The sequence below is a fragment of the Myotis daubentonii genome, chromosome 12 (assembly GCF_963259705.1).
Source record: "Myotis daubentonii chromosome 12, mMyoDau2.1, whole genome shotgun sequence".
Classification (NCBI taxonomy): domain Eukaryota; kingdom Metazoa; phylum Chordata; class Mammalia; order Chiroptera; family Vespertilionidae; genus Myotis; species Myotis daubentonii.
Window position 1 is genome coordinate 70,351,030 of NC_081851.1, and position 11,141 is coordinate 70,362,170.

Below are 11,141 nucleotides of genomic sequence, written 5' to 3' on the forward strand. Positions count from 1 at the left end.
ATGAAGTAGCAACGAAAATAATTTTATGGTTGGGTCACAACATGAGGAACTGTATTTAAAGGGCCAGAAGGTTGAGAACCACTGCCCTAGAGAGTGAGAACAAGTTGGAATTTGTCAAAAGAAACTTTGCTAAGAAACTAAGGTGAAACCACAGCAATCCCAAAGGCATAGAAATGAGTCAGAAGAAACGCCCATGTGTACTGACCCCGTGTGCTTATTCTTCTTTACTGACATTTCACCCAGGAGGGCTTGGCCAGCAGGGCTTTCTGGCCAAGCTGCCTCCTCCTCCTTCTGACTGTGCCCTCTGGGTGCCAGAGGCTTTCCCGGAACTCACTGGTTATCACTACGTTAGGTCCTCACGGGACAGTCACTCAGAAGCAGAAAGTGAGAGAGTGTGTTGGTTGCAGGGCCCTGCGGGTTCGGAAGAAGACCGGGGGCGAGAAGATGCCGGTGCAGATGATCGGGGACATCCTGGCGGCCGAGCTGTCCCACATGCAGGCCTACATCCGGTTCTGCAGCTGCCAGCTCAACGGAGCCGCTCTCTTACAGCAGAAGACCGACGAGGACACGGACTTCAAAGAATTTTTAAAGGTAACGCCATTCTGGGGACCATAACATGCCAGCCTGTTCTGAGGCGGAGGGGGAATCACAGTCACGGGGGTGGGAGGTATCCCCATGTTTCCCAAGGAGATACAAATATAGCAAAGAACGTTCTGGTTGCTTCGTGTAGCCTTTCATCTTGAGTTTATTTTTCTTGGCACTTGACCATGATTTTGCCCATCTTAATATAGCAGAGTGTTTTTTTAAGCCTGTTTACAAAACTCAGCTACTTTATACCCCCCAAATTCAGAATGTCACTTTCTTAATACTGTAAACTTATTTATATTAGACCCATCTTATTCCAGAAAGAATACATAATAGCTTACTGAAGTGTATAAAATGTAACAAGATAAAATAAAACTTACAATGAGTGGATGAATAAGGAAGTGTGGACAAAAGGAAATGGTGATGCCAGGAATTAGGATAATACATAAAACGCATGTCTGTGACCCTATACATATACTGGACGTGTACACAGATGTCATCAAACCTTGCAGAATGACTGGTTCCTGGTGCTGTGGCCATAACTTACAAGCAGGCAGTGCGTGAGCAGAGAGCCGCACTGCACTCCGCACTGCGCACGGTACAATGAGTCAGCGGCATCCCTGCAGTGACACAGCAGTGAGCAAAGATGGGGCAGGGGTTATAACACAATAGCTCTTATAATATAGTTGTTAAAGTATAATTTAAAAACAGTGAATAGAATTAAGTATCATATGGAAAGAAGAGTCTACCACAACCAAAAAGGTTTATCCCAGGAGGCAAGAAAATATGCTTAGAACAAGAAAGGCTTCAGAATGGGACAGTGAGGTTGCAATCCCAGCCCCACCCACTGTCCAGTGGGTGACCTGGGTAAGTCACTTAATGCCTGATGCCTCTAGTCCCTTCACCTGTGAGCCAGGGATGACCCGATAATACCCTTCAATACAACAGCACAGAGACCAGCCTCTGTAAGCGCTCAGTGGATGCCAGTTACATTGGCTTCCTGAGGATGATCTCAGCGGTGCACCGATGGTTCAGTATAAGGCTCTGAGGACAGGTAAGGGGCTGCCTACAGATGAACTAGAAGAAACAGAAAGGAACCAAGTTTGTAGAAACAAGCATTGATCAGATTAGGTAAATGTAAAATTGTGAGTGCATCTGAATGTTTTCATGTAATAATCAATAGTAAAATAAAAAATCGGACATTTACCTTCTAAAGCAGGGGTCCTCAAACTACGGCCCGTGGGCCACATGCAAATACAAATATTGTATTTGTTCCCGTTTTGTTTTTTTACTTCAAAATAAGATATGTGCAGTATGCATAGGAATTTGTTCATAGTTGTTTTTTTTAAACTGTAGTCCGGCCCTCCAACAGTCTGAGGGACAGTGAACTGGCCCCTGTTTAAAAAGTTTGAGGACCCCTGCTCTGAGTTTTCAGAGAGAAGTATGAATTAGCCAAAGAGCAGAAGAATGAAGGGCCAGGACTAGCAAAGGTTAATGCATTCATTACCTGACACAGTTAGGTGCTCAGTAAATGGTAGCACTTGTTACTAATCAAGTAAGGACAACGGGCAGGCGTGTGGGGGGGCGGGGGCGGGCAGGGGAGGCAATCAAGACCTACTTAGAAGAGAGATTGGCGTCAGTGGTGACTCCCAGGCATGGGGGAAGGTGGGTGGGTGTAGAACGGTGCTAGCAGCTCTGATAGGCATAGGGGTAGAAAGGAAGGCTTTTAGGAGGGGAGATGAGGACTTGGTGTTGGGTATGTTGAGGTATGGAGGGTCTTTGGGGCTACAGGTGAGAAGGAGAGTAATGTGGTGAGCTTCAGAGAGGGTCTGGGTTATGGACTCAGGTTCTCCGCTGCCGGGGAGGGACCTGGGGCAGCACCTACCGTTCAGAGTGGGTAGAGGAGAAGGGAGGTGACTGAGGTCGGTGGACTGGGAAGACAGCTGAGTGGTTTTGGAAGCAAAGGAAGGAGTGATTCGATCACGCGGGCTGTCAGACACCTGTGAGAAGCAACTGCGAAGCGTCGTTGGGTCGGGCACACGAGGTGAGATACTGCTATGCTACTCCGAATGCATCACCATGGACCCTGAGTTTTGAAAGGAATCTGAGATCTAAAGGGTCAGGAGTACAGCTGTTTCCTTGCTCTCCCGGGCGGTGACTCCCCCACGAGCCTCTCTTGTTTTGCAGAAGCTGGCGTCTGACCCGCGGTGTAAAGGCATGCCCCTCTCCAGCTTCCTGCTCAAGCCCATGCAGAGGATCACCCGCTACCCACTCCTCATCCGAAGCGTGAGTGCCCGCCGGGACAGGGCAGGACCCTGCGAGGGCCACAGAGGCCGACAGGGAGCCTCAGTACACCAGCACCCTCTCCCCGCCCATCACCTCCCTCCACTGCCTCCTGGACCAGGCACGGGGGGGAGTGTGTGCGCGTGCATGTGCACGTGTGTGCGCACCATGAACACCCAATACAATCTGAAGGGCTGAATCCTTGGACGTGAGCAATGAAAAGAAGCATCACTTGGTAACCTGTCGCCCCTTCACGGGGAACCCCGCCTCTCAGAGTCCTGAGTGTGTCTGGCAGGTGAAGCCCCTCTAGGTCTCCTGGGGGGAAGCCCGCCTGGAGCCCAGGGTCCACCAGCAGCACAACCTTGGGCTCCAGTCTTTCTGCTGAAACTTAAATTCATTTACCAACTGAGCACCTTTGCCCAGTGTCCCAGGGTGTCCCGCTCAGCATGTCCTAAACAGAGTGCGCATCGTCCCCTCACCTCCACGTGCTGACGGAACAGTCCTAACATCCCACCCATCTTTCGTCATAAGCAATGTGGGCCTCTTGAGCCAATATAAGGCCTCGGGAGGAGGCAGACGTAACGAAGGATTATTCCACACACATTAATATTTGATGTATATTAACCACCTTGCAAAGAAAAACAGTAGTAATAATACAAGACTTGCTTTTATTGGTTCTCCCTTGACCATGGTTGCTCTGTAGCCATGTTAGCTCACTGTAGGCCTATGTTTCCGAGCTCGTGTTACAGTTATGACACCAAACAGACACAGTATGTGTTAATCTACACCGTCCCTGAAACGAAATATTTTGGGCCCAATATGTTTCAGAATTCAGAATGTAATTCAAACACTGTATACTATATGATCCCCCAAAAAGCCTGGGCAGCACCGGTAGCCAAACACGTTAATATTCCTACGGTGAAAACGTGGGTAATCACTGTAAGTAGAAAAAGTAAATGCATCTCTTCAGTTCAGGTGAGGTTTTTCTCCCAGTGAGTGTTAAGAAAGCCTTTAGGCTCCAGGGCTTTCTCACTTTGGAATTAGGAAAGAGCTCTCCTGACTGGGGAGGCCAGAGGGGTCGTCCACTGAGGGCCGCTCATTTCTGGAGGGACACACTCAGCTCTATTCTCCCTCTGGCCTTTCACATTTGTACTTTAGTTTGAATGAACCGAGTGTGTTTTCCTATATCCTAACCACATAATTGTATTGTTTTCTTCCTGTAGCAGGGGATTCATTGTTTTTATCAGATTTTTCAAAAGGTTCAATGACCCCAAAAATGTTATGAACCATTGCTATTCAGCAAACTCACAGATTTTTCAGAGCTGCAGCCCCTTTATACTGGAGGGTCCACCCTAAAGGCACGTGGCTTCAGTCACTGGGGGAGAGGGAGGCGCCCTCTAACCTAGGGCCTCTTACCCAGGCCCCGCTGGAGAGCCGGCAGAGCCCCACAGATTTCAGGGCACGAGATCCATGTCGCACTCGGCACACCCTCTCGTAGCTGTGTCGCCTGTCTCCCCAAGGACTCGGGGGAGAAAGCTTCTCGAGAGCTAATGACGACTTGCTCGCCGTTGGGTTCTCAGTGCCCAGCCTGGCACCCAGCACATCGCGGCAGCCGTTGGACGCCCGGGTGGGGGGTGGTAGGCACAGTACACCCCACGTGACCCGGCCACTCTTTCCCAGATTCTGGAGAACACGCCAGAGAGTCACGTGGACCATTCCTCCTTGAAGCTGGCCCTCGAGCGGGCAGAAGAGCTTTGCTCTCAAGTGAACGAAGGAGTCCGGGAGAAGGAAAACTCGGACCGCCTGGAGTGGATCCAGACGCACGTCCAGTGCGAGGGCCTCGCGGAGGTGAGGCCTGTGGTGGGAGCCGGGCCGCCGGGCAGGCCCTGGGTGGGGACCGGGGCCAGCCTCCCCCAGTGTGGACCGCCTGCACCTCAGCTCAGCGCAGGTGCACGCAGGGCCCACCTTTCTGGGCCGTCGTCCTCCTTCCTCGTACAGAGGGATTTGGCGCTTATGTCTTGAGGTCTTTGAGCTCAGCTGCTAGAGCCAGGACTGTGGGTGTGAGTGGCCGTTCTCACTGCGCCCGCTGGGAGAGAAACACCGTGTGTGCAGGTGAATGCTGTGTCCACATTCCCATAGAGAGGGCTCCCACAGAACCCTCGGGCCCGGCTCCCGCCTGGGATGCCGGACGGTGCGTGTTGGGACTTACACACTGACCGTGTCTTTCTCCTGAAGCAACTCATTTTCAACTCCCTCACCAACTGCCTGGGGCCGCGGAAGCTGCTGCACAGCGGGAAGCTGCACAAGACCAAGAGCAACAAGGAGCTGCATGGCTTCCTCTTCAACGACTTCCTGCTCCTCACCCACCTGGTCAAGCAGTTCGCCGTGTCCTCGGGCGCCGAGAAGCTCTTCAGCTCCAAGTCCAACGCTCAGTTCAAAATGTATAAGATGGTGAGTGGCCGTCCCGGCAGCAGCGGCACCGGCACCTCCTTCCGGGCCTGGCCCTTCCTGTCCCCGCGGCCCCACCCCTGCTCCAGGTGGCTCACCTCCCTTGTCCCTTCCCGGGGAAGGGCCCGTGTGGCTGGGCCTTCACTGCCCTGACAGCCACCAGGGGCTCCAGCTCGGGTTCTGGCAGCCGTGACACATGACCCGCCTCTCGCATTCAGCATCGGGTCTGGGGGTAGAGTGCCAGGTGCAGTGTGCGGAGGGGAGGCCCTATCGCGGGAGCAGTCACAGCTCGGAGCCCCTGTCCTCGGTTCAGTCACACCTAGTCCACCCCCGATAGTTACCTTCACAAAACGGAGGCCGTTTCTTCCTCCCCAATAAGCCTCTGGAAGCTACACCCCCCTCTCCTTCTCCAAGAGGCACTTTTTCTTTTTTAATGTAATCTTTATTGTTGAAAGTATTACCTGTGGCCCCTGTTTCCCCCCATTGGCCCCTTCTAGCCCGCCCCAGGCCTTCACCACCCTATCGTCTGTCCTCGGGTTATGCATACAAGTTCATTGGTTGATCTCTTCCCACCCCCCACCACCATCCCCCACCTTCCCCCTCACCATCCCTCCACACTCCCCTTCGCCATCCCCCCACCCCCCCTCACCACCCCCCACCCTCCCCTTCATCATCCCCCCACCCTCCCCCTCACCATCCCCCCACCCTCCCCCTCATCATCCCCCCACCCTCCCTCTCACCATCCCCCTCCCCTCCCCTTCACCATCCCCCCACAACCCCCTCCCCCCCCCCCCCGCCCTCCCTCTGAGATTCCAAAGTCTGTCCCATGCTTCTGTCTCTGGATCTGTTTTGCTCATTGGCTTCCACATAGTGTGAGATCATGTGATACCGGTCTTTCTCTGACTGGCTTATCTCGCTCAGCATATGCTCGCCAGGGCCCTCCTGCTGCCCCAGAGGGTCAGACAGCCCTTGGCACGAGGCTCTGGAGGACAGACAGAACTCCGGGCGAGGGGGCAGAGTGTCTGGCCCATCCCACAGCCTGTGTTCTGGCCTAACTCTTTCAGCCCATTTTCCTGAATGAAGTCCTGGTGAAACTGCCCACAGACCCGTCCAGCGAGGAGCCTGTCTTCCACATCTCTCACATTGACCGGGTCTACACCCTCCGGACAGACAACATTAACGAGAGGTCAGTCTCATGGCCTCTTATGACCAGTGCCCTGCCCAGCCCGCTGGGAGGCTGATCCCAGCCACCTCCTCACACAGCATCTTCCCGCAGGGCAGACCCACATGCACTCGCTGCTGAAACCCCTCAGGCAGCAGCCAGTGCCCCTCTGGTCTCCAGAGGCCCTGCTCGCGCCTCTCGGACACAGTCCCATCGCTGCACCCACAGGACCGGCCGGACCGGCTGCCTCCCCTGCCCCAGTGTGGACTGCGGTCCTCCTCCCACGGCCTGGCCAGCCAGGCGGCCTCTAGGGTGGCGCTCAGACAGCGCCTCTGATGGCAATGGGTGCACACCCCAGTGTGCGGGGACCTGTCACTGCTAAACACCATTGATGCAGCTGCATCTTCCCTCTCGTGGGGCACCTCGCAGTGTCTGCCGAGTCCGGGCGCTCGGAGCGGTGCCCGCCGTGTCTAAGCGGTGCCTGCCCTTTTGTAAGTGGTCAGGACTGTCTAGAAATGATCAGCTCGACCTCAGTTAGCAAACGAATCTTTGAGCTGAGCGAATATTAAGCCTGTGATTGGGAACTTGTTTAAGCCGAGGTTAGCCAAAGAGAGGAGAGGGGTGCCGGGCTTTGGCTCCTGGTTGACCTGGGAGGTGCGGGGAAAGCTGCCCAAAGGTTGTGCTCTGCTTTCCCCAGGACTGCCTGGGTGCAGAAGATCAAGGCCGCTTCTGAGCAGTACATCGACACGGAGAAGAAGAAGCGAGAGAGGGCCTATCAAGGTAGTCGGGCGGGCCCTGACTGTTGGAACCAGCCACCAGGGGGCCCTGAGGAGTGGGGGTGGGGGGAGTGGGGGGTCCTTACCTTCAGGACGCAGCTGTGACAGTGAGGGGTAGAGGGGGAGTGAAAGGCCAGACTTGCTGCAGATCAGCTGCTCTTCCCACCCCCAGGCTGTTCCAAACCTCCTGGGCCTCCGGAGCCCCTCACCTGCTGCCCCCAATACACACACACCTCTCCTTGGGCAGCAGCTGAGTCCCATAGGTTCCCCACTGTTCTCTTTCCCATTCACCTGGTCCTTTCCTTTTCCCGTGACACAGCCCCTACAGTCCCCCTCCCAGGCTGTAGCACGAGTCCCCCGTGGCCCCATCGCGCCCCTTCATTTCTGGAGTATCTGCTCTCAGTATCTCTCTCCCTCCTTACACATCTTCCCTGTTGCTGCCCAAGTTAAGGTCAAAGTTCTTACCCTAAACTCAGGGCCCGGACCGTTGCCTAATTGAACAACTCACCTTTGAAACCCTGTCCGCCTCCTCCTCCAGGCAGTCCCCCCATGTGTGTCCCTGGCCGCTATAGTTGCAGTTCTTTATGTTTTTTTATTCAGGTTTTCCTTATTTTGTTACATACTCCTGAAAGGTATGTGTAACTTGGCTTTTACTAATTGTGTCTTGTTTTAATGGTATTTTAAAGGCTTGCTATTGGGAAATCAAAGATTGAATCATTTATAAAGCATACAAAGATCTATCTCTTAATTGGTCAGGGATGTAAATCAAAGTTTTTCCATGTTAGTTTTGCTTAACATCAATACCTGTCCATATGCATTTTCCACATGTTTAATTCTTCAGACACTTATTGATTACTTACTCTGTGCCAGGCCCCATGTGAGTCTTGACCAGGCCTACAACGTTGAACAGGCCCAGCCCTGCCCACCTGGAGTGGGCACCGAGGAGAGGCAGGCACCTGCTCATAGAGCAGGTTCTCCTCGCCCTGGTAAACATCAATAGTTTGCCAAGCAGACTTTTTGTTCGTCTTTTTACCACCCTGAGAACAAAACCTGCTTAACTAGCTTCATATTTACTAAGGTAGATTGAGTTCACGGACTCACTCTCTCCATATGAAAAGCATTTTTAGTACCTCCTTAAATAGAATGAAGGCTTCAGCGAAACTGCCTTGTGAGCTGAAGTGTTTACATATCATTGGAAGTGCGGCCAGTACTTAAGGAAATAGACTTTGGTACCTGATGTTTAAGTTTCGGCCTGCCGTTTAGAAGCTGTGGGCCGTGAGCGGCTCCAGTCCTTCCCACGCCCCGTTTTCTCACAAATGGAGATAACCGTTACAAAGAGCTGCCTTAATTAACCTGGGGCGCCCGTGCAGTTTCAGTAGCTTACACAAAGGTCTGGCACATGCCTAGCACAGAGTAAGTATCCAATAAATGTTAGTAGGTATCCATGTGCTGAGCGAATATAATGTGCCGTAATTTTATTAATATTACTGTCTGTTGGTTCGTTGAGGGGTTGATACAAGGTGAGTAAATAGTCTGTGCTCTGCAATGGCTCCTCCTAGCGGAAGAGACGGACATAAACATAGAACTACAGGCCCGGCCGCTGGGGGATGCTCAGAAGCCAGGGATAATGGAAGCTGGGGGGGGGGGGGGGGGGCCGAGATGACAGGCCACACGGCCGGGCAAAGGCACCAGCAGCCAGACGCTGGTCTGCTGGGCCCGGGGCAGTGGCAGGTGAGGCTGGGCCGTGTGAAGGTGGCTCGGAAAGACCGACTCTGAGTATGAACAGCTCAGCGTCACCACTGCACTTGCTGTCTGTTTTCTCAGAGAAGAAGTTAACGTGACTCGTCTTCCTGTTTTGTAGCTCGCTCTCAAAAGACTTCAGGCATTGGGCGTCTGATGGTGCATGTCATTGAAGCTACAGAATTAAAAGCCTGCAAACCAAATGGTAAATGCTTCTTTCATTCAACAGATGTGGCGACAGCCCCGCTCTCTGCTGAGGCCTCTTCTGAGCGTCGGATAATGGATGCTTTTAAAGTCATGTGTCCAAGCCACTAACGTGGTTTGGGGCCAGTATCATTACCACTGTTTCCCACTAAGCACATGCCTCCCCTCAGTGCTTCTGGGTGGAGAAAGCATGAAGCAAGTTGCACTGACACTTGCCTGGGCTCGTGGGGAGCAGCTGGGGCACCGGAGCCCACACGGTCACTCCCGGGTCCTGGCCCTGTCAGCTCCGGGGACAGGGAGACCCCAGGCAGACACGGGCCCTCCGGCAGCGCCCCCTGCTGCCCGGTCTGTGCCACCTGACACGTGCCACCTGTGTCCTTGTTTGTTTTGGTTCAGGAAAGAGCAACCCCTACTGTGAAATCAGCATGGGCTCCCAGAGCTACACCACCAGGACCCTCCAGGACACACTGAACCCCAAGTGGAACTTCAACTGCCAGTTCTTCATTAAGGACCTGCACCAAGACGTGCTGTGTCTCACCATGTTCGACAGGGACCAGTTCTCTCCAGACGGTAAAGTATGACGCGTCCAGACCTCGGGCCCTCGGGTCGGAGCCGGGCGCCCGGCATTGCCTCCCACAGACCCTCCATCCGCACGGCTCCCTCGCCTGGCAGCTGTGCGGGCGCCTCCTGGGGAAGGGCAGCCTCAGGGTGTTCAGGGGTTTGACCCCGTCACTCCCCACGTGGGTCACAGAAACTGTGCCACGCGCACCTGCTGGAGGGTGAGAGGTTCCCGACCAGACAAGGGCTCCAGGCAGGCGGCTTCCCTCCCCGCGTCCATCCTCCCCGCACCTCCACTCAGTCCACACAGCCCGTGACCAGAGGGAGGGGCTTGTTTGGGATTTGAAAGTTGTATGAATCCTGTTTCAGACACAACTCCTGGGGTAGTTTCTTCACCAGCTTTATCAAGAAGGCTTCTGACTCTCGCGTTTATTCACCAGATTTCCTGGGTCGGACTGAAATCCCAGTGGCGAAAATTCGAACAGAACAGGAAAGCAAAGGCCCTACCACCCGGCGACTGCTGCTGCACGAGGTCCCCACCGGGGAGGTCTGGGTCCGCTTTGACCTGCAGCTTTTTGAGCAAAAAACTCTCCTGTAGGGGCCTCGGGAGGGCGTCTGCCCCGGGCTGGGGCTGGGAAGACGGTGGTGCTGCCCCGTGGAGGACGGAGGTCACTCAGCTTCATCCATCGCAAGGCCGCACGTGCGCTGGGGCCTCTGTAGTTTATCGCACACTAAATCGCTAGCCATCTATGCAAACACCTTTCCCATGAGTAAACCGAACCCCGCAGCGGTGCCTTGTGTGAGTGCTGACGTGTTTGGGTGCCACGGCTTCCATTTTCAGGGCTATCACAAGTATTATGTGGAGCTGAGGCATCGGACCCCCAGACGTTACCACTTGGTTGAATGTGTCCACTGTGGGCGGTCTTGGTGACGCTGTAACCATTCCACGCCCTGTGACCTCTGCTGGTCACAGCCACTCAGGAGGCCGAGGACTGGGAGGAAGGCTGCGGCCGCAGCGCGGGGCCAGCCTGATGCTGACACAGTGTCCACTCGTGCACTGAACAAAACCAGGCTGGATCCTTGGGCTCCTGGTCAGATTTCTCCTTCTCTGCTGAGACAATGTAGTTGGAAATCTAGGGGGAAAGCTTGATTTACTTTAAATACTGTGAACGCTAATGATGTGGGAAATATTTTTCAACTTTAATTTTCTGAAGTATAAATTATTTATGTAAATTCCTTGTTTTTGCATATTTCATAGGACTTGCATCTTTAAGCTTTATCATTGCCAATATGTACAGAAAGAGAATAAAACTATACGTTTATGAATGTCACTTCTCTCGGAGCTTGACCAGTTGACTTCCTACGTGAATGGCTGCTTATAATGG

General features: G+C 53.6%; 1 protein-coding gene across 7 annotated transcripts in view; it reads left to right on the forward strand.

The window, feature by feature from the left end:
- ITSN2 (intersectin 2) overlaps nt 1-11,091 on the forward strand; it is a 108,539-nt gene extending 97,448 nt beyond the window's left edge. For 4 of the 7 annotated variants that reach the window (XM_059660415.1, XM_059660416.1, XM_059660414.1 and 1 more), the window contains 9 exons: nt 408-591; nt 2,773-2,871; nt 4,549-4,716; nt 5,104-5,319; nt 6,381-6,502; nt 7,176-7,258; nt 9,116-9,199; nt 9,595-9,768; nt 10,197-11,091. In XM_059660415.1, coding sequence (XP_059516398.1) covers nt 408-591; nt 2,773-2,871; nt 4,549-4,716; nt 5,104-5,319; nt 6,381-6,502; nt 7,176-7,258; nt 9,116-9,199; nt 9,595-9,768; nt 10,197-10,354 — 1,288 coding nt within the window. In that variant the 3' untranslated portion in view covers nt 10,355-11,091. Of the gene's footprint in view, nt 1-407; nt 592-889; nt 1,571-2,772; nt 2,872-4,548; nt 4,717-5,103; nt 5,320-6,380; nt 6,503-7,175; nt 7,259-7,854; nt 7,887-9,115; nt 9,200-9,594; nt 9,769-10,196 lie in introns of those variants that run through there. The other 3 variants (XM_059660419.1, XM_059660420.1, XM_059660421.1) reach the window with 3 other exon arrangements.
- The last annotated feature ends 50 nt before the right edge of the window (nt 11,092-11,141 follow it).